The 23,817-nt window shown below is 44.7% G+C and overlaps 1 protein-coding gene across 5 annotated transcripts in view; it reads left to right on the top strand.

Moving 5' to 3' along the window:
- The window catches only part of CCM2 (CCM2 scaffold protein), a 101,340-nt gene that overhangs the window by 27,348 nt on the left and 50,175 nt on the right, over positions 1-23,817 (top strand). Inside the window, exon 1 of one of the 5 annotated variants that reach the window (XM_049894222.1) lies at positions 18,466-19,987. The exons of 2 other annotated variants lie outside the window; for them this stretch is intronic. In XM_049894222.1, coding sequence (XP_049750179.1) covers positions 19,889-19,987 — 99 coding nt within the window. In that variant the 5' untranslated portion in view covers positions 18,466-19,888. Of the gene's footprint in view, positions 1-18,465; positions 19,988-23,817 lie in introns of those variants that run through there. 2 more of the 5 variants (XM_049894218.1, XM_049894220.1) reach the window with 2 other exon arrangements.

The following is a 23,817-nucleotide window of genomic DNA, read 5'->3' as shown; positions in this document are numbered from 1 at the left end:
AGTCGTTTCTCATGTCAGTTGAATACCTCATTTGTTTTTTTAGTTTTCATTAATGTTGCCTTTTATTATCAGTATCTTTATAAATCCAAAAAAAATTTTTTTTTTCTTTTTTTTTTGTATAAATCCGCTTGTTGTCTTTGGGGGTTGGAAACATTACATATAAACTTACAGATATATTTTAATACATACATAAAAAATACTCAAATTGTAAAAATTTACTCGACAACAAAGAGTTGGACAACCTTGGCATTTTGTCATTTGCAGTAAAAACTCCACTTATGGAAGGTTCTGGATCATCTGGATTATCCTTGGGAATGGGGTTGGCGTTCCTAGTCAGAAAACTAGTGAGAGTTGTCTGTGTGGTCCTTTTCTTTTTTTCTTCATATATTTTGCAGTAAAATCTCACTGCTTCCCTAATTTGCCTGTCACCCTTAGGAAGGCAATCAGTGTTTGGATCCATGTTTTCAAGCAACTGAAGCCCCTGGCTTAGTTTAGAAAACTAAATCTATGCAGCAGTGTTTTGAACTGTAAATCATAAAATTGCAGATCTGCGAGTGAACATCTGAGAATAACATCAGCAAATTATATGCTGCAACGTTGTATGGAATACATATTACTAATGATAAGATGTACAAAAAAAATAAAAACACGGGCAGTCACAAGTGCAGTTCCTCCTAACTCGGATATGTCGTGAGTGGGAAACCACCTGTATCAAGTAAATATCGTGTCCAAATGTGAAACGAAGGGACCAGGCAGTCATCATCAGTGGCAGATAACATCATAAAAAGGAGGGACCACCAGATACTACTTCCTGATGGACGTGTCCTTGCAAAAAAGTCAGGATTGAAGTAAATAAAACCCCAAGATCTAACTACTCCTTTACAGGAAGTACAGGGCGGAGAAACATGTTAAGTGACATCACAGCTGGCAGTGAATTATACGGCCTTCTGCCTGACTTTTTTCTTCGTTGAAGTCCAAAAGTAAAAGCAGTTTTAGTGACAAGGAAATGATGGTGTGGCTTTTGACTCTTGGATCTGCTGTGCTAAAGAAGGAAACTGTTACAGGCTTATCTATCTTACTAGTACCTTAAAGTACTATTCGGCCATTTTGTTCATCCTTCCCTGAAATAAACGAATTATTTTTAACCTTTAATTTGAAATAATTATAGATGCATAGGAAGCTGCAGAGATGGAACAGTGAGGCCCCTATACCTTTCACTCAGTTTCTCCCAGTAATTATGTTTTATACAAGTAGAGTATAATATCAAAGCCAGGAAGTTGACATTGATAAAACGTGCGTATTTAGTTCTTTGCCATTTTATTGCATGTGCAGATGCCTGTAATCACCACCGCAATCCAGATACAGAACCATAAAGGGTTAGCATTAGGGACGGCTCAGGTATGTAACCACTCTATCACGGTGAAGATGTAGATGTCCATCTTGCACCCCTTGGTGGTCGTATCCATGACCCTCCCCCCACTGTCTCTGACTGTGGCAACCACTAATTTGTTCTCCGTTTCAATCATTTTGACACTTTGAGAATGTTATATAAATGGAATTATATACTGTGTATGACTTGAGATTGGCTTTTTTTTCCCACTTACCCTAATGCCCTTGGGGTTCATAGTGGTGGTGGTGTGTGCCATCGAGTTGATTCCAACTCATGGTGACCCTATCGGACAGAGTAGAACTGCCTTATAGGGTTTCCAAAGAGCAGCTGGTGGATTCGAACTGCTGACCTTTTTGGTTAGCAGCCTGAGCTCTTAACCACTTCACCACCAGGGCTCCGGGATTCGTAGTGAAGCCTTTTTAGTTCTCAGTTTTTTCCAAGGTAAATTCCAACTTAAAGTTCAGTACTCAAAATTTCAGCTAACATCATTTACAGAATGGAATTATTTCCCTTCTGAAGCGTGAGTCCAAGAAGGTCAGTGTGTGCACAGTGACATGGTATGTTTGCAGAACTCCCCTGCCTATCGTACTCAGTCCTGGAGGCCCACGTGGAGGTTGCTTGGGGAACGCTGCAGCAAGGACCGTGCAGTGCTGGGTGCTGTGAGGGAGAAGCCATGCGTCTCGCTCCTGGCCACTTCCCCGCTGACCTTATCTGGTCCCGAGCACTGAGAGTCTGTGCTACGGTAGAGCTCTGGCAAAGTTTAACTGGGACATCATTTTCACTGCAGCTAGTAGATTTTGTAAACACAAGCCCTTGTGGTATATTGTGTTACTGCAAAGAACATGGGACATGGGCTGACTTTGCTCAGGTGGGCCTGCCTGCCCCTCCGTACCTGTGACAGAGCTCTGCCTTCAGCCTGTAGAAGGTGAACTCGGGTGTAACCACATGTAGCTCACTCAGTCCTCAGCGTTATCTTCACATGGTGGGAAACTTGACAACAGATACTGGTGATGGTGCACAACATGTCACAGATTACAGAGAAATCAAGATACAGAGAAGCCTTAGAGGTCCTTTTGGACAAGATTGGATTTGAGCCGTGCCCTGGAAAGAGGGGTAGACTTTTAAAGAAAGAACAGTTTGAGCAAAGGCACAGAAGTAAGAGAGTTAGGGAGGCAAAGCTTGCAAACATTTTTCCAGAAAGTTGAGTTTAACCCTGCTGTGCTGACGGGTAACATGGGCTTGACACATGTTCTTGTCCTTCTGTTACAGCCCTTCGTTCTTTTGTTACAGCATCCGCTCTAGCCTGGTGTAAACCCGAATCCTGGCCTGTCCCAAGTTGTGTCTTACTAGAAGCAGCTGATGGGACATAGTCCTCAGCACGCTCCCTATGAAGGAGCCAGTACATTCATACCAGTTAAATTCCCTAAGTGAGTGTCTTTGGAGGCATAGGTCAGCACACAATTAGGATACCTGCACTTCTCACCATCATGCGTACCTTTAAGCCAAGGTCTCCTGTGAGGGCCACGTACCTTTCTCCCTTGCTCAGTGCACTGTGAAGGTCACAGGTGTCAGCAACAAGAGCCTGGTGGAGAGTAAGCGCTGCGGTGCGCGTTCTTGTGTTTAGATTAAGAAACAACAAACTGTTCCAAAAATACTCACCAGAGAAAATTCCTTTCCCTTTAGTTAGAAAGGAAACCTTGTGAGCCTAGGTCAGAAGGCAGCAGCCTCCCAGATTTTTCATATGAAAACGATAATTTTAGGAAAGTTGGTTTTGTGCTTTTTAAATTCCTTTTTATTTTTCCAAGCTCCAGTGAGTTGAGACCACACATAGTTCCAGTGCCTTGGTGTCATTTATTTCAAACGCTCATTTAATGCCCCATGACTTCCAGAACTCCCTCAGTCCAGCGCAGGGCGTCTGGACAGCGTATGAGGTGGCAAGCGCTGTGCTGCAGAGAGGGCACAGGGTATGAGGGCGCCTCCCTCCATGTCTGGGTGGCCTGTCCTCAATGGGGAGGCAGAGCCCTCCCTGCCTGTCCCTGCCTGAGGTACCCCTCACTGGCCATGAGCCAGGTGTATCTATGGTGAATGAGACACACTTTTAAGGTGAAGGACTCAGGGTTATGTAGCCTGGAAAGAAGGTTGAAGAGTCAGATGATCTGGTTGTAGACCTCCCTCCTGGGCTTTGATATCTGTTATCAACACACCTGTGGGTCCCTGTATCTGGAGGACTCACCTGTGCCTATACAGAGTGCCCTCTCAAGGTCACTTCAGAGTTACAATTCTTTGATGACTACCAGAAGCAGGAAAACCCGTGGCACTATGTCAGGTTCACAGAATTTTATCGTCAGTTATTCTCAGGGACATTCCACATCAGCTAATTTCCCAGATTACCAAATACCCATCTGGGAAATGCTTTATTTTCAGAGTTCCTCCAGTGTGGTTGGACTTCCTAGACACTGTGAGAAAATAGTTATTGACTTCCTCTGGGGAGGGGACATGGTCTGGCCCGTAGTGTGATTGGTACGCAGACCAAGTTCCTGGATGCACCTGACTTGCCACGGGTCTCCTGGAGCACCTCCTCAAGGTCAGCCGGCCTTCAGTGGCGGTGTGGCATGTTCCCCACCCATCCTTCCTTCTACTAGGTACCAAGGTCAAGTTCCTAATACTCGTTATTTGTCCCTGCAAAGCCTCCCTGGTTGGTTGCTTGTTTTTTCGTTTTATTTGTTCATGTGTCTGTTTTCCTCTACCCCTCTCCTTCAGCAGCCATTCTCATCTACTGAACGTGGGTCCTTTTATTTGTGTTTTTGTACAGTGTGCACTGTTTCGATGCCTGTGCTTTTTATCTTTTTACTTTGAAATAATTTCAAACTTACAGAAAAATGGCAAGACTAGCACATGGAAGTCTTGTATACCCATCACCAAAATCACCGCTCAGATGGTTTCAGCTTCTGTGGGCGGTGGTGCGTGCAGTCAGTTCCGTCTGGCTGCTTCCAGCATGCCGCAGGCAACGTACACAGCGCCCTGCGGGTCTGTGTGCCCTGAGTGTGCTGCCTCCCACGCATTACTTACTGCCTGCTCGCCAGGGACTTGGAGAGGGCTTCTTGTTGACCATGCTAGTTCTTGTGGGAAGCCTGTCACTACAGGGCTCAGGCAGGTCCAGCAGGCTGTGGTAGCAGTGCTCCATTAGCTTTGTCCACATTATTGCTTTCCTTTGCTTTTGGTTACTTCCATGGGTATTTGCACGTGCTACACAAGGATCAAATTCAGAATGAGTTGTGTCTGCTGCCCCAGGGCCTGGGTATCAGTCATTCTTGAGGTGGCATGTTCCGTGGTAGGTCCACCGTGGGATTCACCTGCCGTTCAGGTGGCATGCAGCAGTTTGTGGCCGGTAGTGTGGGTAGTGGCGACTTCCCCTGATCTGTCCACTCAGGCGGCATTGCCATCCGGGAACCACGCTTTCTTCCCAGAGTTCGGGCTTGTAGGCGAGGCTCCTGCAGCCCGCCACGTGAGTAGAGCAGGAGACAAGGCTAATACGTGGGCTTTTGAAAGTGGCAACAGTCTCAGGGGTCAGGTTTTGCTGGTAATTGGAGGTGCTGTTTCTACTTCCCAGTGGGAGTTTCCGGGGCTGGTCTCCCCTGTGGGAAGGTTGTATACAGAGAACCCACTACAGGAGTTTGGATGAAATGGTCCTGACTTTGCCTGCAGTGAGGTGTTCTGACTCCACCACTGCCCAGACTGAGGCCAGCACTTTCTGCTCAGCAACAGGGGAAGGTTTCCCAGAAGCCAAGAGGCATTGTTGGGGTCGAGTCCCCAGTCATACCTGTTGCCACACCTGCTGGAGTCGTGGGCTTGGTCACAGATGCCTGCTGTTCTGTGGGCTCTGGAGCAGAGCTTGCTTCACACTGCCTGACTGCTTCCCGGCGTCTTATAGAGATGCTCACTCACATTTGGCCCCTCTGAAGGGAAGTTACAGTATAATCTCCAGGTGTGGGTGAACAGTCCTCAGGACCCCAGAAGGGGACTCAGCATTGGACACCCTCTTTGTTGCTGGTGGCTGGAGGACCACCATGTAGACTGTTCTCGGCAGTCTGCTGTGCAGATGGCCCCACAGCTGTGGCCCTTCACCTCAGGCAGGTGTGCTTGGACTTTACGTGATCCTTGGAGGCGGGTCTCTCTGGGGGCGCCATTATCAAGACATTGCTCCGACAGGTGTGGGCATCTACCAGCACTCCCCTGGCAGGGGCGGGGTCTGTGCTCATGTTGAAGTTCAAGGCAGTTACAAGGCACTGCACACTTTGCCAAGTAGGGGCAAACCAGCCTTTGTTTTCTCACCCGAGAGGTAGAATTGCTTTTCAGGAAGTATCACCAGTGTTGAGGCTGCATCTGAGGAACCGGTGGTTCAGACGTTTTATACACAGTCCATATACTGGTGACTCCCAGGTGTATCTCCTGTCCCCGAACCTCAGACTCATACACCTAACTGCCCACTGGGCATCTGTCCCAGGGGCCGTGGGCACCACATATTCACCTGACCAGGCCAGAACCCTTGATCCGGCCCGTCCGCCGACCTTGGGCACGCCAGCCCTCAGTCCTAGGACACCGGTGCCATTCGCACTGGGCACCCACTCCACACAGAACTCCAGGCTTCCCTGGCCCTTCATTCTGGCTCCTTTTTTACCATAGCCCTTGCTCAACTCATCGCAGGTCCTGTTGGCCTCTCCTGCATCCTGCCTCCACTGTGGAGGCCCGAGGAATCCCTAATAAAGTAACTGTGTGTGTCATCTCCCTGCTCGAAACTCTAGCTGTTCTCTTGAAAACAAAATCCAAAGGCCCCAAAGACCAAGCTCAATGCCGTGTGGGCTCTCTCCACTACCTGCCTCCTCCTCCCCAGCTTTTCCCACTCCAGGTACACGAATCCCCTGGACTTCTCGTTTGACTGACTATCCAGGGTCTCCCAGCTATAAGGGCTGGGCCAGGACATGTAGGGACGGCATGCTTTTAACTGTGGAGAGCCTGTGTTCCGGTAGAACTGAAGGATCAGCCCGAGCTGGTGAGATGGGGGCCTCTTGCCACACCTATGCCTCCCTTGGGGCCTTTGCTCTGCCTACAGCACCTTTGCCCCAGACAGCCAGGCAGCTACTCGGTTCCTTCCATGAGAAGTCACCTCGAGAGGCTTTCCCTGACCATCCCATCCAAACTGCCCTCTGCCTTCTTGTCTACAGCAGTACGTAGTATACAGTAAGGGCTTGGGAAATACTGTCGAATAAATAAATCCCATTCAGTAGGAAAGACAAAGATATTAATATCAGCCTTTGCTGAGGTTCCATGTTATAAAACCTAGAGCCACCTAGAACTGAAATTAAAAAAAAAAAAAAAAGATACAAAAATAATCAATAGAAAAGAAATCAAGGGAGGTAAGACAAGAAATAGCTTAGAAGATAAAAGGTACAAAATAAGATAGACTTCAATTCGGTTAAATGCAAATGAACTAAATCCTCCAGTTAAAAGACAGAATGTGAGACTAAATAAAAATAGAAACAAAACAAAAAACCAACTGTATGCCATTTACAAGAGGCACTGAAAACACGAGAGTCCTGAAAGGTGGGAAGTAAAAGGAGGGAAAGGTGTAAGAGAAAGCTAAGCCTCCATGATATGATATGTCTGTACTGGATAAATCAAATGCTGCCACCTGACACCTGGTTTCCCTCTAATGTCAGAAACAAGACAAGGGTGTTCACTAGCTCCACTGTTACTTAACACTGTTGGAAATTACATGAGAGCAATTAGAGGCATAAGAATGAGAAAGAGGTAAAACTATTTCTATGATTATATGTTTGAAAATCCCAAAGGAATTAAACTTCTGCAAACAAAAATGTTAGTAATTACCAGTTTACAAAATGAACAAAAATCAACAGGCTTCATACACACAAACAAAAACCAGATAGATGGTATAATGAAAGAGAAGATCCTGCTTACAATGACAAATACACACACACACTTTAGGGTTACAATTAAAAAGTAATGTTAAAAGCTATATTAGAGAGACCAGAAGAACTAGATGGTGCCCAGCCACAACTGATGACTGCCCTGACAGGGAACACAACAGAGAACCCCTGAGGGAGCAGGAGATCAGTGGGATGCAGACCCCAAATTCTCACAAAAAGACCATACTTAATGGTCTGACTGAGACTAGAGGAATCCCGGCAGTCATGGTCCCCAAACCTTCTTTTGGCCCAGGACAGGAACCATTCCCGAAGACAACTCATCAGACATGGAAGGGACTGGACAGTGGGGAGGAAAGAGATGCGAATGAAGAGTGAGCTACTTGTATCAGGTGGCCACTAGAGACTGTGTTGGCATCTCCTGTCTGGAGGGGGGATGGGAGGGTAGAGAGGGTTGGAAGCTGGCAAAATTGTCACGAAAGGAGAGACTGGAAGGGCTGACTTATTAGGGGGAGAGCAAGTGGGAGTATGGAGTAAGGCGTGTATAAACTTATATGTGACAGACTGACTTGATTTGTAAACGTTCACTTGAAGCTCAATAAAAATTAAAAAAGAAAAAAAAAAGCTATATTAGAAAAACTGAAAGACACAAAAATAACTTTGAACAGATGAAAGGACAACCCTGTGTTTGGTAGGAAGACTGCGTCATAACTACGTCAGTTCTCCCTAAGTTAATTTATAAATATTACGTGATCCAAATAAAAATACTGTCAGGCCTTTTTCTGGAACCAGATACAACTTGATTTTAAAGTTCATTTGGTGTTAGGAACAAGCAAGAATAACCAGAAACTCCCTGAAGAAGAATAGTAATGAGGAATCCCCGGAGGGTGCAACTTTTTTCCTTCCTTTTTTTAAAATTGTACTTTAGGTGAAAGTTTACAGCTCAAGTTAATCTCTCATACAAAATTTTATACACATATTGTCATGTGACAGTAGTTGCAGTCTCTAAAATGTGACCACACACTCCCCCTTTCCACCCCAGGTTTCCCATGTCCATCCAACCAGCTCCTGTCACTTCCTGCCTTCTCATCCTGCCTCCGGAGAGGAGTTGCCCGGTCACCCGTTTGGCCTCATGTGTCTGCTTGAACTAAGAAGCACACTCTTCATGAGTATTATTTTATATTTTATAGTTCAGTCTAATCTATGTCTGAAGAGTTGGCTTCGGGAATGGTTTTAGTTCTGGGTTTAGCAGAGTGTCCAGGGGCCATGGCTTCCAGTCTCAGTCAGACCATTAAACCGGGTCTTTTTATGAGTTTGATTCTGTTGCACACTTTTTTGCTGCTCCATCAGGGGCTCTCTGTTGTATTCCCTGTCAGGGTGGTCATTGGTGGCAGCCAGGCACCATCTAGTTCTTCTGGTCTCAGGCTTATGGACTCTGGTTTACGTGGCCCCTTCTGTCTCTCGGGCTCATAATTACCTTGTGTCTTTGGTGTTCTTCATTCTCCTTTGCTCCAAGTGGGTTGGGACCAGTAGGTGTATCTTAGATTACCACTTTCAAGGCTTTAAGACGGAAGGTGCAAACTTTTAACCCGCTTGGCTGCTAACCAAAAGACTGGAGGTTCGAGTCTACTCAGAGGTGCCTCAGAAAAAAAGGCCTGGTGATTTACTTCTGAAAAATCAGTTATTGCAAACCCTGTGGAGCACAGTTCTGATACACGTGGAGTCACTGTGAGTTGGAGTTAACAACAACTGGTTTGGTTTTTTTTTTTTTTTTAATGATTAAAGCAATGTGGTGCTGTCACGTGAGTAGAAGATACTCCAGAAGGACAGAGTAGAAAGTACAGATATATACCCAACTCCAGGTGGAAATTCAGTATACAGTAAAAACGGCTGTCAAGTCAGTGGGGGAAAGAGTGATTCTCTTTGGTGTGGGATAAATGGATAACCATATGGAGAAAGATAAAATTAGATAAGTTCTTTTTATCATACACCAGGATAAATAACAGATAGTTCAAAGATTTAAATGAAAGAAATTAAGCCATTGAAGCACTGGATGAAAACATGGGTGAATTCTTCTATAATTTGGGAGAGGAGGAACTTTACCTGTTATTACAAATCAAGAAACAATAAGGGGAAATTCGACTGAAAAATTTGATGGTTTTAAAAAAAGCAAAGTAAAAAAATAAGTGACAAATTGAGAAAAAATATTTGCAGCTTATAAAACAAAAGGTATATTCCATGTGTAAGGCACTTCTAAAAGTAGAGATGGCATCCTGATAAGGTCTGGTAAAAAACAGGCACGAGATGCAAACTGGCAGTTCACAGAAAAGAAAAATACAAATGGTTTTTAAACATTTGAAAAGATAACCGAGATCCTTGCATAAGGGAAATGCAAATTCAGAGTAGTCTGAGCTGCCTTTCTCACCTTTCTGGTGGTCGGAAGTTCCGACGTTGGTTAGGCAGGTGGAAACCAGCACTCTCAGTTACTCAGCCACTGGCAGGACTGCAGGATGCACCTCACCCAAACCAAAACCGGTGCGTCGAGTCAGCTCCAGCTCATCTCCACCCCATGTGTGTCCGTGTAGAATAAAGTTTTCATGGCTTTCGCTTTTTGGAAGCAGATCACCAGGCCTTTCTTTGGAGGTACCTCTGGGTGGGTTTGAACTGAGCACTTAGCTGTTGCATTACCCAGGGACTCCTAATGGATTGTAATTTGCAATGTGGTGCTTCAATGGTAGAGTTCTCACCTTCCATGCAGGAAATCTGGGTTCGATTCCTGGTCAGGGCTCCTCAAGCGTAGCCACCACTCATCTGTTATTGGAGGCTTGTGTATTGCTCTGATGCTGAACAGGTGTCAGCAGGGCTCCCAGACTAAGACAGACTAGATGGAAAGTCCTGGTGACTTACTTCAGAAAATCAGCCAGTGAAAACCCTGTGGAGCACGACCATTGTGCACGGGATCACCAGGAGTTGGGGGCTGACTCCACGACAGCTGACAACAGCTAAACTACCGTGCTAAACTACCACGGCAGCTGGCAACTAACAGCTAAACTAACTATACTTATGGCTGCCCTATGTCTAGTGGTAAAATATTGGAAACAGCCCAGATGTCCATCTCTTGGGGGCAGGCTCAATAAACCATGGTACACCCCGTAATGGAGCGCTGTGCAGCATAACAAGGAGGGAATGGCCCAAGGTGGAAGCAAGGGGAGGAGAGAATGCCTGGCATGTTGAGTGCTCATCTGAGTCGGGACCTGGCTGTGTATGCATGCTTGAATATGTTTCTACATAGCCATGAACAACAAAAGGATAGGTCATGAAAATTTTAAAAATGATTACTGATGGGAACAAAGTGAGGTGACAGGGTTAGAAGCTAGACCTCAAAAAATAAACCTCGTTTTGTAGATTTGACTTTGGAACCATGTAAAGTTTTACAAAACAAAATTGAATCAAAAATTTTTTTATTCACTAAAGAAAGAAATCAAAAGTAAAATAGAAATTAAAAATGGTATAATCACACAGAGGCATTGGAAGTAACTTGTCACAAGAATCTAATGGCACACCCCTAGTGGGATCTACACTAAGGACGAGAACAAAAAAAAAAAAAGAAAAGGATGAGAATAGCCACCAACAAACCCTGAACAAATTGTTGCCAGCAACCATATTATTAGTAATAATATTTTTTTTATTATTTTGCAACTGGCATGTATTTCTGGGATAAAGCAAAAAAGTAACTATTAACATTGTTAAAACCAAAACTAAACCCGTTTCTGTCCAGTCGAAGCTGACTCATAGCGACTGTATAGGACAGAGTAGAACTGCCTCAGGGTTTTCAAGAGCAGCTGGTGGATTCAAACTTCGGACCTTTTGGTTAGCAGCTGAGTTCTTAACCACTGTGCCTCCAGGGCTCTGTTAACATCATTAGATACCCCAGTTTTCAGCATAGGCAAAAGAGGTGCAGGTATTAAAGCAGGTAATCAGAAACCCCGTAACCCTAAATTTCAGTTGGAAATACCACTATGATCTCATGAGACATTTTCTCTTAAAAAAAAAACCAAAAAACCAAAAACACACTTCTTCACTCCCTCCGTTGGAAAGTCCCAGCAACAATGGCCTACCCTGAAACAGTGAGCACCCCAGCGCGCAGGTCCTGATCTGGAAATAGCATTTTCCACTCAAAGGGAACAGTGCTCCTTGGAGAAGCGGCTGAACAGTGAGCCTGGGACACCCTGTCATCCCATAAAACCAGGTCATCGACCTGAGTTCAGCTGGCCAGAGAGGGAGCTTTGGAGCTAAGAATGACAGCTGATGGGTGTGTCCTTTGGACCGTGCTGGGGAACGAACTCATTGTTTTCAAAGAGAAAGAATGAAGCATTTAACTGGGCTTTCCAGAACAAACTCTGCCTCCTGGTAACCAAATAGTTGATGTGGGAAAAGCTATCTTTATGGTAATGTCCCCACTAATAAATGAAGGAGTGACAAAATTAGAGTATCAAATAAAATTAATACAAAGGAAGGATCTAAGCAATCATCATCAGTGGCAGATAATGTCACAAAGAGAGACCACCAGATATTACCTCCTGATGGATGTGTCCTTGCAAAAAAGTCAAAATTGAAGTAAATAAAGCCTCAAGATCTAACTACCCCTTTACAGGAAATACAGGGCTGAGAAACATATCACGAGGTACAGTCAGCACCATCCAGGGAGCGGAATAGTCTACAGAACAAACTGCCCTGTTTGTTTAAAAAAATTAATTTCAGGGGAGGATAATTTGGGGGGAGTAGTTTCTAGGTTACTCTGAAAGAGACTTAAGAGTCCCATCAGCCAAATGTACCATGTGGACTTCTTTGGATCTTGATTTTAACAAACCAGCTGTTTAAAAAATTGTGAGACTATTGGTGGAAAATCTGAACACTGATTGGATATTTGGTGATACTAAGAAAACAGTCGATTTTTTAGGTGTAATAATGCTGTTAAAAATAGTCAAAACAAAGACATTGAAACATAAGATTTATTCTGAGCAATTATTCTGTATGCATTTAGGGAAACCATCTGGATTCCCAAAACAAATGGCTCGGAGTAGGCTGGTTGCAATGAGGCTTACAAAGGGAAGAGGAGGGAGAAAAAGAGATCAACCATTGGCTAATCTTAACATGATTGATTGAACCCTACCCTCCCCCTTTTGGAGCCCTGGTGGTACAGTGGTTAAGAACTTGGCTACTAACCAAAAGGTTGGCAGTTCAGATCCACCAGCCACTCCTTTGAAACCCTGCGGGGGCAGTTCTACTCTGTCCTATAGGATTGCTATGAGTCGATGGCAACGGGTTTGGTTTTTTGGTTTCTCACCCTTTTACTGAGATCAACTGATAACTGGTCACAAGGTGCTCTCTGGCCCGCCACCCACTTGCAGACGTGATATCTTCTGAAATTTAAGTAAACTTGGCTTGGAATAGGAAAGAAAAGATTCAATTTTGGTCCAATACTGGCAGAATTTAGTCAGAAATTTCTGTGGTTAACATTTGGTTTTGTGGGTAAGAAAAACCCTAAAATCAAAGTAAGAGGGCTGTTATTTAATTTTTCTCTTTGACAGTGCTATCTGTCATGGGTATGTGTTTTAAAAGATCTCTTATGTTTTAGAGATTGCTGTTGAGATATGAAATGATAAAATGCCTGGGATTTGTTACATGGCTGTTAGGTTTAAACGCATTGAAAGGCAACTTTGTTATGCGTAATTCTTGGGTATATATAGCACAACCTTTAAGCTAAATTTCCTGTTTTACAAACTTGCTCCCTATTTCTTTTTTTTTTTAATAATTTTTATTGAGCTTTAAGTGAACGTTTACAAATCAAGTCAGTCTGTCACATGTAAGCTTATATACACCTTACTCCATAATCCCACTTACTGTCCCCCAATGAGTCAGCCCTTCCAGTCTCTCCTTTTGTGACAATTTTGCCAGTTTCTAACCCTCTCTACCCTCCTATCTCCTCTCCAGACAGGAGATGCCAACACAGTCTCAAGTGTTCACCTGATACAAGTAGCTCACTCTTCATCAGCATCTCTCTCCAACCCATTGTCCAGTCCCTTCCATGTCTGATGAGTTGTCTTCGGGAATGGTTCCTGTCCTGGGCCAACAGAAGGTTTGGGGACCATGACCGCCGGGATTCCTCTAGTCTCAGTCAGACCATTAAGTCTGGTCTTTTTATGAGAATTTGGGGTCTGCATCCCACTGTTCTCCTGCTCCCTCAGGGGTTCTCTGTTGTGTTCCCTGTCAGGGCAGTCATCAGTTGTGGCCGTGCACCATCTAGTTCTGGTCTCAGGATGATGTAAGTCTCTGGTTCCTGTGGCCCTTTCTGTCTCTTGGGCTCATAGTTATCGTATGACCTTGGTGTTCTTCATTCTTCTTTGATCCAGGTGGGTTGAGACCAATTGATGCATCTTAGATGGCTGCTTGTTAGCATTTAAGACCCCAGACGCCACATTTCAAAGTGGGATGCAGAAAGTTTTCATGATAGTATTATTTTGCCAATTGACTTAGAAGTCTCCTTACGCCATTGTCCCCAAACCCCCCCCCTTGCTCCGCTGACCTTTGAAGCATTCAGTTTATCCTGGAAACTTCTTTGCTTTTGGCCCAGTCCAGTTGAGCTGAGCTTCGTGTATTGCAAACTTACTCCCTATTTCTAAACTACCATACCAAATCCATCACACTTGAATCTAAAACAACTTTGAATAACCTGGAGCTGAATCCCAAATTCAAAAGTGTGGAGTGTCTTTCAAAGACATTGGGATCATCGGGACCCAGAGATCCTTGACCTGGGCCTCTGCTCTGGGCTGGATGAGGCCGAGAACTTCTCAGTGACCTGGGTCCTGAGCACACTGGCTAGTGCACAGCAGGGCTTTGAGGGATTTGGGGCATGCGGCATTACAGGTGAGGAGAGAGACTGAGATACAGAGAGATTAAGTAATTTATGATTGATCCCTGACACAGAGTGATCCTTACCTGGAAACTGGATGTTCTCCTTTCCTGGGTTTGAGATAAGAATTTACTGAGTTATGGATGTGAAAACACTTAGCATTGTGCCATCCTAGTAAGATGTTGGCGGCTATTTTCGTTACTGTCCTTATCACTACTGGTGGTTGTCAGTGAAATAAAGTAGTAAAATGAATAATCCAAAACCAAACCAAACACACGGCCCTTGAGTCAATTCTGACTCATAGCAACCCTATAGGACAGAGTAGAACTGCCCCATAGCGTTTCTGAGGCTGTAATCTGTATGGAAGCACACTGCCACATCTTCTCCTGTGGAGCGGCTGGTGGGTTTGAACCACTGATCTTTTAATTAGCAACTGAGCGCTTACCACTGTGCCACCAGGGCTCCTTAGATGAATAATAGGGGTTATAAAATTAATTATAATAAATTCAGGTAACGTGGTATTTTAATAATTAAAATGTAAGAGCAAAACTGCCCTTTTGTTTCCGCCCCCCTAAATGGGTTAGGGGGCTGTGGGTGGTTCATTGGTAGAATTCTCACTTCAATGTGGGAGACCTGAGTTCGATTCCCGGCCAGTGCACCTCAGGCACAGCCATCACCTGTCTGTCAGTAGAGGCTTTTGTGTTGCTGTGATGCTGTACAAGTTTCAGCTGAGCCTCCAGACTAAGACATGGCGGTGACCCCATGTATTGCAGAGTACGTGAAATTGTGTTGATTCATGCATAGATATGGTGACTCAAAATTAACCGTAACATTTAATTAAGCCACCAGGCGCTCCTTGGAAACCTTACGGGGCAGTTCTCCTCTGTCCTATAGGGTCACTATGAGTCGGAATCGACTTGACGGCAACAGGGTTTTTTTCTATTCTCAACCTGTTTTAGAGTATTCGTAGAGTCGTAAGAGCGTCACCATAACAAATCCAAACTTTTCCTTTCATAGATTAGGAAATTTAAGTCTGCGAAGTCAAAGTTGGTTTGTTTGGGGACATACAACTGTGTAGTCTCAAAGTTGTGACTTAGACACGGGAGCTCTGGGGGCAGGTAGAGGTGCCTGTCAGTTGGGAATTTTAGAACAAGGGGCACTTTGCTGAACCCCCACTTGGAAGTGCGCCTCTCTGGTAAAGGTCTCGTCGCCAGGACTGACGCTCCCTTAGAGCAGACACCAGGAAAAAAGGCCGCATCTGCCACCTGCTCCCCAAGTTCTGAGACAGACGGACTCAGTCAATGTTATCCCCTCTCCCTCCCTTCTGAGCTGAGTAAAGGCAGCAGCGTCACCAGCACAGCCTTTTGTGGCAGAAAAGGGGTAGCTTAGGACATTAGCCTTGTCATTGTTGTTTTTTTTTTTTTTTTGCTTTGGTATTTGAATTTGCAGAACAGTTATGTTGTTAGGTGCTGCTGAATCGGTTCCAACTCTTAGCGACCCGGTGTACAACAGGATGAAACACTGCCCAGTCCTGCGCCATTCTCACAGTTGTTTTGCTTGAGTCCATCCTTGCAGGCACTGTGTTAGTCTGTCGTCTTGAGGGTCTTCCTCTTTTTCGCTGACCCTCTAACAGTTAATACTCCCAAAATAGTTTCTGGCATTTGATTACACAGTGTTGGTCAGAAACCAGTAAGGCCCCCTATAGGGCTCTGCACACTGAAATCAAGATGAAAAAGGCATTTCTTCTGTGTGTGTGTGTGTGTATGTTTTTCACATAGCTTGTTAATATTTTGCCAATGATTTTATGATGCTGCCTGCTCCTTAAACTTGTTTTAAGCTGTAAACATTGCCACTGAGTTTTTTTGTTTTTAAACTATGAAATAAACCATTTATTTGTTTTGTGTAATTTGTGTGCTTTTTGCTTCTATGCTTAATATTTTATTGTGTTTTAGACAAAATAATAAATGTTGGAGAGGTTGTGGAGCGACTGGAACACTTACACACTGCTGGTGGGATTGTAAAATGGTACAGCCACTTTGGAAATCGATTTGGTGCTTCCTTAAAACACTAGAGCTACCATACGATCCAGCAATCCCACTCCTTGGAATATATCCTAGAGAAATAAGACCCTTTACACAAACAGATATATGCACACCATGTTCATTGCAGCACTGTTTACAATAGCAAAAAGATGGGTGCAACCAAGGTGCCCATCAACGGATGAATGGATAAATAAATTATGGTGTATTCACACAATGGAATACTACGCACTGATAAAGAATGTGATGAATCCGTGAAACATTTCATAACACGGAGGAATCTGGAGGGCGTTATGCTGAGTGAAATTAGTCAGTTGCAAAAGGACAACATTGTATAAGACCACTATTATCAGAACTCAAGAAATAGTTTTAACAGAGAAGAAAATATTCTTTGATGGTTACGAGAGTGGGGAGGGATGGAGGAAGAGGAGTTTCACTAATTAGATAGTAGATAAGAACTATTTTAGGTGAGGGGAAAGACAACACACAATACAGGAGAGGTCAGCACAACTGGACTAAACCAAAAGCAAAGAAGTCTCCTGAATAAACTGAACGCCTCAAAGGCCAGCATAGCAGGGATGGGGGTTTGGGGACCGTGGCTTCAGGGGACATCTAGGTCAATTGGCATAATAAAATCTATTAAGAAAACAGTCTGCATCCCATTTTGAAGAGTGGCGTCTGGGGTCTTAAATGCTAGCAAGCAGCCATCTAAGATGCATCAACTGGTCTCAGCTCACCTGGATCAAAGGAGAATGAGGAACACCAAGGACATAAGGCGATTACGAGCCCAAGAGACAGAAGGGGCCACATGAACCAGAGGCTGCATCATCCTGAGACCAGAAGAACCAGATGGTGCCCAGCTACAACTGATGACTACCCTGACAGGGAACACAACAGAGAGAGAACCTCTGAGGGAGCAGGAGAGCAGTGGGATGCAGACCCCAAATGCTCATAAGACCAGACTTAATGGTCCGACTAAGACTAGAAGGACCCCAGTGGTCATGGCCCCCAGACCTTCTGTTGGCCCAGTACAGGAACCATTCCCAAAGCCAACTCTTCAGACATGGTTTGGAATGGACCATGGGTTGGAAAGGGATGCTGGTGAGGAGTGAGCTTCTTGGATCAGGTGGACACTTGAGACTATGTTGGCATCTCCTCCTCGGAGGGGAGATGAGAGTGTAGAGGGGGTTAGAAGCTGGCAAAATGGACACGAAAAGAGAGTGGAGGGAGAGAGCGGGCTGTCTCATTAGGGGGAGAGTAATTGGGAGTGTGTAGCAAGGTGTATATGGGTTTCTGTGTGAGAAACTGACTTGATTTCTAAACTTTCACTTAAAGCACAATAAAAATTATTAAAAAAAAAAGAAAACACTCTGCATCCCACTTTGGATAGTGGCATCTGGGGTCTTAAATGCTAGCAAGCGGCCACCTAAGATGCATCAATTGATTTCAACCTATCTGGAGCAAAGGAGAATGAAGAACACCAAAGATACAAGGTAATTATGAGCCCAAGAGACAGAAAGGGCCGCATAAACGAGAGACGACATCATCCTGAGACCAGAAGAACTAGATGGTGCCTGGCTACAACCGATGACTGCTCTGACAGGGAACACAACAGAGAGCCCCTGAGGGAGCAGGAGATCAGTGGGATGCAGACCTCCAATTCTCGTGAAAAGACCAGGCTTAATGGTCTGACTGAGACTAGAAGGACCCCAGTGGTCATGGTCCCCAGACCTTCTGTTCGCCCAAGACAGAAACCATTCCCAAAGCCAACTCTTCAGACAGGGATTGGACTGGACAATGGGATAGAATATGATACTGGTGAAGAGTGAGCTTCTTGGATTAAGTAGACACGTGAGACTGTGTTGGCATCTCCTGTCTGGAGGGGAGATGGGAGGGTGGAGAGGGTCAGAAGCTGGCCGAATGGACAGAAGGAGAGAGAGTGGAGGGAAGGGGTGTACTGTCTCGTCAGGGGGAGAGCAATTAGTAGTATATAGCAAGGTATGTATAAATTTTTGTATGAGACTGGCTTGATTTGTAAACTTTCACTTAAAGCACAATAAAAATTAAAATTTTTTTTTTATTATGTTTTAGGTGAAAGTTTATACAACAAATTAGGTTCCCCTTTAACAATTTTTATGCAAATTGTTCTATATTGTTGGTTTAGGTTACAATTTTTTTTAACATGTCAGCATTGTCATTATTTCTATTCTTTATGTTCTGTTTCCATTAATCTAGCTTTCCTTCCTTCCCCTCCTTGCCTCCTCATCTTTATTTTTGGGTAAATGTTGACCATTTGGTCTTACATAGTTGATTGTTTAACAGAGCATATTACTCACGGGCGATATTGTTTATTTTATACCCAGTCTATTACTTGGCTGAAAGGTGGCCTTTAGAAATAGCTTCAATTCCAAGTTCAAAGGGTATCTTAGGGCTATAGTCTTGGGGGTTCCTCTAGTCTCTGTTGGCTTGATAGGTCTGGCCTTTTTTAGGAATTTGGGTTTTATTCTACATTCCCCCCACCCCACCCCACTCTATCTGGGACCTTCTATTGTGTCCGTGGTGAGAATGGTCAGTAGTGGTAGCTGGACACCATCTGGTTCTTCTGGTCTCAGGTTAGAAGAGGCCGTGGTTCGTTTGGGCTACTAGACTCTTGGACTAGTTTCTTCTTTGAGCCTTTGATGTCCTTCATTCTCTTGCTCCATACAAATGCAGACCGATAGTTGTATCTTAGATGGCCACTTGCAGGCTTTTAAGACCCCGGATGGTACTGGCCAAACTGGGATGTAGAACATTATCTTTGTGAACTATGTTAGGCTAGTTGACTGAGTTGTCCCATGAGACTATGGTCCCAAGCCTTTTGACCCAGTAAACCTTGCGTTTTGTTCAGATATATCTAGGAAGCCTCCATACCTGTGCCCCCATGTGGTTTGTTATGTATGTGGATGTATATGCAGCACACACAAGCATGTATATACATGTGCCTACAGATACACCTATCTGTAGGCACATACGTGTATATATACTCGAATATGCCTTCCGGAGCACATATGTGCATCCATATCTGCCTATATAACCACACACATATTTTTTCGTTGTTTTTACTGTTGTTGCAAAGTTGTATGTTATAGCACTTACCAAAATTGTCCCTTTTTCTCATGTACTTCTTAGTGTCTTTATTTACCGTGGTCAGGTTGTGCTGATCTCACCCATATTCGAGATTGTCTTTCCCATCACCAAAAGTAGCAAGTGTCTATTATCTAGAAAGTGATTCTCCCTCCTTCTCCCTCCCATCCTCGGTAACCATCAAAGAACTTTGCTTTCTGTGTGTATATATATTCTTGATTTTTTGTAGTAGTGATACCATACAATATTTGTCTTTTTGTGATTGACTTTTCACTCAGCATAATGTCTTCCAGATTCATCTATGTTGTGAGATGTTTCACGGATTCCTCATTATTCTTTATAGTTGTGCAGTAGTCGCCACTGGGTTTTGCAGAAGGAAGCTGTGGTTTCTTGTCTTCCTGCTTATCCACATGGTTTTCTTCAGAGGGAGGGCTAACGTCTAACCGTATTTTTCAACAAAATCAGAAGTAAATAAAGTAGAATGCACAGTAGTTGTCGGCAGAGTGGAAGGAACCAGAATTTCTCAAAGGAAATTCTTCCTCAAACAGACTTTCAGACTGGATACTCCATGGAGAATGAGGTAGGTTCAAACCCAGTGTGCTAACTGCCATCTGGAAGGATTGTTTTGGTTCCTCATGGGTGGCATCATGGCTGTTGGCCCGAGTTTGCTCTTTGTGACTTGCTGCTTTGGAAAGGTGTGATGAAGGGCTATGTCTCTGGCTTCCTGGCCTGTCCATGGAGGTGAAAAGCCGCCCCGTCCAAGTGGAGTTGGTAGTTACACTCGTTCGTTTTAACTGAAGCGTAAGAGGCGATATGTTTTATATCTTCTAGGGAAAAGTAGGAGCCCTGGTGGCACAGTGGTTAAGAGCTCAACTGCTATCCAAAAGGTCGGCAGTTGGAAGCCACTGGCCGCTCCTTGTAAACTGTATGGGGCAGTTCTACTCTGTCCTACCGGGTCTCTAGGAGTTGGAGTCGACTCGATGGAAACAGGGTTTTGGTTTAGGGAAAAGTAATTTTCATGTAGTCGATTGGTATCCAAGATCTGAGTTGAAAAACGATTTAGGGAGAAGGTCAAGAAAAAGCACACGCATGTCTGAAAAGATTCACGCCGAGAATTCCATGCGTGACGTCCAGTGTACAAGAGCCCTAGCCCGAGGTGGCCCCTTCTGTCCCCTTGGTTTGGAGATGGCTTCCTGGGGAGACCGAAGTGCCTCTGTGGCTGTCCCTGGGTATAAATGTGCAGTGGTGAGGTGTGATCTGTGCTTCGGGCTCTGTCAGCACATGTCTCGGGAAGGCCTGTGGGCTAGGACCTTGTCGTGTTCCTTACCGAGCCTCTGGCACGCATCAGGACTTGCTGAGGTTGAGGGGGACACACTACCCTGGAGAGGCCCATTGGCTGGGACCGTGTCGCGTTCATTACAAAGCCTCTGTCGCACCCGAGGAAGGCGCTGTGTGTCCATTGGCAGGCACTTTCATATTTCCGTGTGGCTTGCAGTGCAGCCAGTGCTGGGCGTTGGTGGAAATTAAGATCAGCGATGTTGCAGTATGGGCGTAAGCTGAAGGCAGGCCTTCATCATGGACTCCTGTGGCATTCCTTCACTGTGTCCTGGGGAAGTGTGTGGGCTGTGGTTTATGAAGGCGGGAGGCATGCCTGTGAGGGACAGTAGCTCTGACTCCCCTAGCTGGACGGAATTGTAACTTACACTTTGCCCCAGATTTCCATGGAAACTGGGCTGCCTCTGGAGCCATACTCAGACTGCTTATGGTGCCTCATGAACTCATTCTCACTCCTCCCTTCTTGCCTGTCCCCCATTAGCTTGTGGGTACGTTGGGCCAGGGACAGTGGTTTGTTCACTGTTATAGTTCCTGTGCCTGGTGCATAGTAAGTGCTCATTAAACACTTGCTGAATGTTGAACTGAGGGACACCCACCTAGGGCCTTTTACTTCAAAAAGTGTTGTTCCAGGGCAGTCTTGTGTTATTAATTAGGCTTCTGTCTGTAAAAACCTGCCTTGCAGTGAGTGTATCATAAGGATTAAATAAGAACATATGTGTAAATGCTTAAACACTGTTCCCAAAACATACTAGGTAGTCAGTGTATCTTCATTTTCTTCTTTAGACGTCTTAGCACCTCCTCCAGAGCAATAATGAGCTCGGCATTTTGCATCAAGGACCTCATTTGATAGGGGCAGCTTTATCATTTGCTTTGATCCCCACATAGCTGCTCACTGTCCCATGAGTCCGGTTGTCGTGGTTCTTTCAGCTGATGCATTTCTCATTGTAAGTTAATGAATGGATAGTCTGTCTTACAAATTAGTCTTTGGAGAATTTGTTTAGTAGACTCAGTTACTTAGAGGTGGATCACTCCCGGTGAACTAATAAAGTTGAGCTTTCAAGCTAATGAAGCTCAAGGTCAGCCTCCCAGCTCTATGAGAAGCGTCCTTTCTCTGGTTAAATTCTAAGTTGGCCAGCTTTGTGCTTTTTGTTCTTTTTAACTAAGAGGTACATTTTAGGCTTCAACTCGAAAAATTGTTTCATGCTTAGGACAGAAAATATTGTAAGAATCTAGGGATCTTTCCAGAGCTGATCCAGAAAGTTCCTTACAGTGAGAGAGGAATGTCTGCCACGTGCTGCAGAGGAAAGAGCACTGGATTGTACACTGTCCTGGCCCTGGACTGGACTCTGGGCCAGCTCGTTCAGCCTTAATGGCTTCAACTTCTTCATGAGGTATAGGCACAGTTGAACCCCAAGATCCAGTCCCAGGAGAGAAGCATTACTCAGCTCCATGCACCTTCTGGGAGTCCAAACCAGTCCTGTCTCTCTGGACTCTTAAGTTTGTAAGATCATGTTGGCGGTGCAGTGAACATGGGTGCTCAGTGAAAATTACTTGTTCACAGAAGAATGAATGAATGATTGCTGGGATAAAACCACTTTTTAGCTCTGCTGAGTCTTCTGTAGGGTCTTCCAATTGACCATAAAGCGGAAAAAAAAAAAAAAAAAAAGCCCATTGCCGTCGAGTCGATTCTGACTCACGATTGAGAGTAGAACTGCCCCATAGAGTTTCCAGGGAGCAGCTGGTGGATTTGAACTGCTGACCTTTTGGTTAGCAGCCTAACCCTTAACCACTGTGCCCCCAGGGCTCCTGTTGGAATCCTGATTCTGTGTGTCGAAGTATTTTAAATTATTTCTTAGTCGTTTATCTTTTTACCAAACTTGCCTTTAAATTTCATGTCCAAAAGCAACATCAGTTCCAAAAATCTGAGGTAACCTCATGTTCGGCTGTGTTTCTGGAATAAACTGGTGGACCTCCACTCAGGGCCTTCCGTCGCCCCCTCCCAGCCCGCCCTGCTCCCAGCTGCGTTATTGTCTGGCTATCGACGTGGTAAGCTGGGCTGGGGCCTCGGCCTGTCGCCCTCCTCTGCGGGCAGCAACGTCAGTGCGTGCTGCCCAGACGTGTGCACTGGGAATTGTGCTCTGAGCAGCAGAGAACTGCGGTGAGTTTACTAGAATGGGTTGCTTTACTGACTGATGTCAACACTACTTTACAGGACGGCTTATCTACTAATTAAAATTATCTAGGATTTAAATATATATATATATATATATATATATATATATATATATATATATATATGAAAGAAGCATGTGGTGCCTGCTGTATTCAGGACTCACCACCAAGGAGAGAAAGACATGGCTCTGCTTCCACATAGTTTACACAGAGTTTATATTCTGTTCAGTTGCCATGAGCTTGAGGCCTGAATGAACTAGGGCAGTTCATCTCTTGGAGATGCCTTGGAAGCACAATTAGAGAGCTGGTGTCGCGGGTCAGCCACCTGTCTTTGTAGTTCCTCTTTGCTTAGGCCTGCACCTTAAAAAAATATAGAGCAGTTTTGCACTAAAATATGCCCTTAAGAGGTCTTGCTGTTCTTAAGCACTGATGGGCTATTTAATTCTCCTTCCTTGAGAGCAGGAACTGGGTCTCATTCATTCACAGCACCTTCCTGATGCCTGGCACACAGTGAGCACTAAATAACTGTTTGGTTACTTTTCTTGTTTCATTAAGCTCTGATTAACCAGCATTTATTGATCTCCAGCTGTGTGCCAGACACTGTGCTAGTTGCTAGAGTTACATAGGGAAATAAAATCTTAGTTCTCAAGGCAGAGGAAGATAGATTTGGGCTCAAATAGGAAGAATGCACCCTCCAAGACCAATTCTTCAGTGAGTGTCCTGTTTCCTGTCATGGCAAGGAAGACTGCAGACCTGGGTGCTGGTGTCCTTTCAAGCACAGCCAGTGATTTCATGTGCAGACCAGGATCTCATGATCTATACAGGAGAAGTGAAATAACAATGTCAATTGTATGCAGCTTGTTAACTTGTTCATTCAGATGGGCTTCTTGGTTAGAAGTCGAT

The sequence above is a fragment of the Elephas maximus genome, chromosome 8, assembly GCF_024166365.1.
Source record: "Elephas maximus indicus isolate mEleMax1 chromosome 8, mEleMax1 primary haplotype, whole genome shotgun sequence".
Taxonomy (NCBI): domain Eukaryota; kingdom Metazoa; phylum Chordata; class Mammalia; order Proboscidea; family Elephantidae; genus Elephas; species Elephas maximus.
The sequence above is the reverse complement of the archived record's forward strand: the minus strand, read 5'-3'. Positions and strand labels throughout refer to the sequence as shown.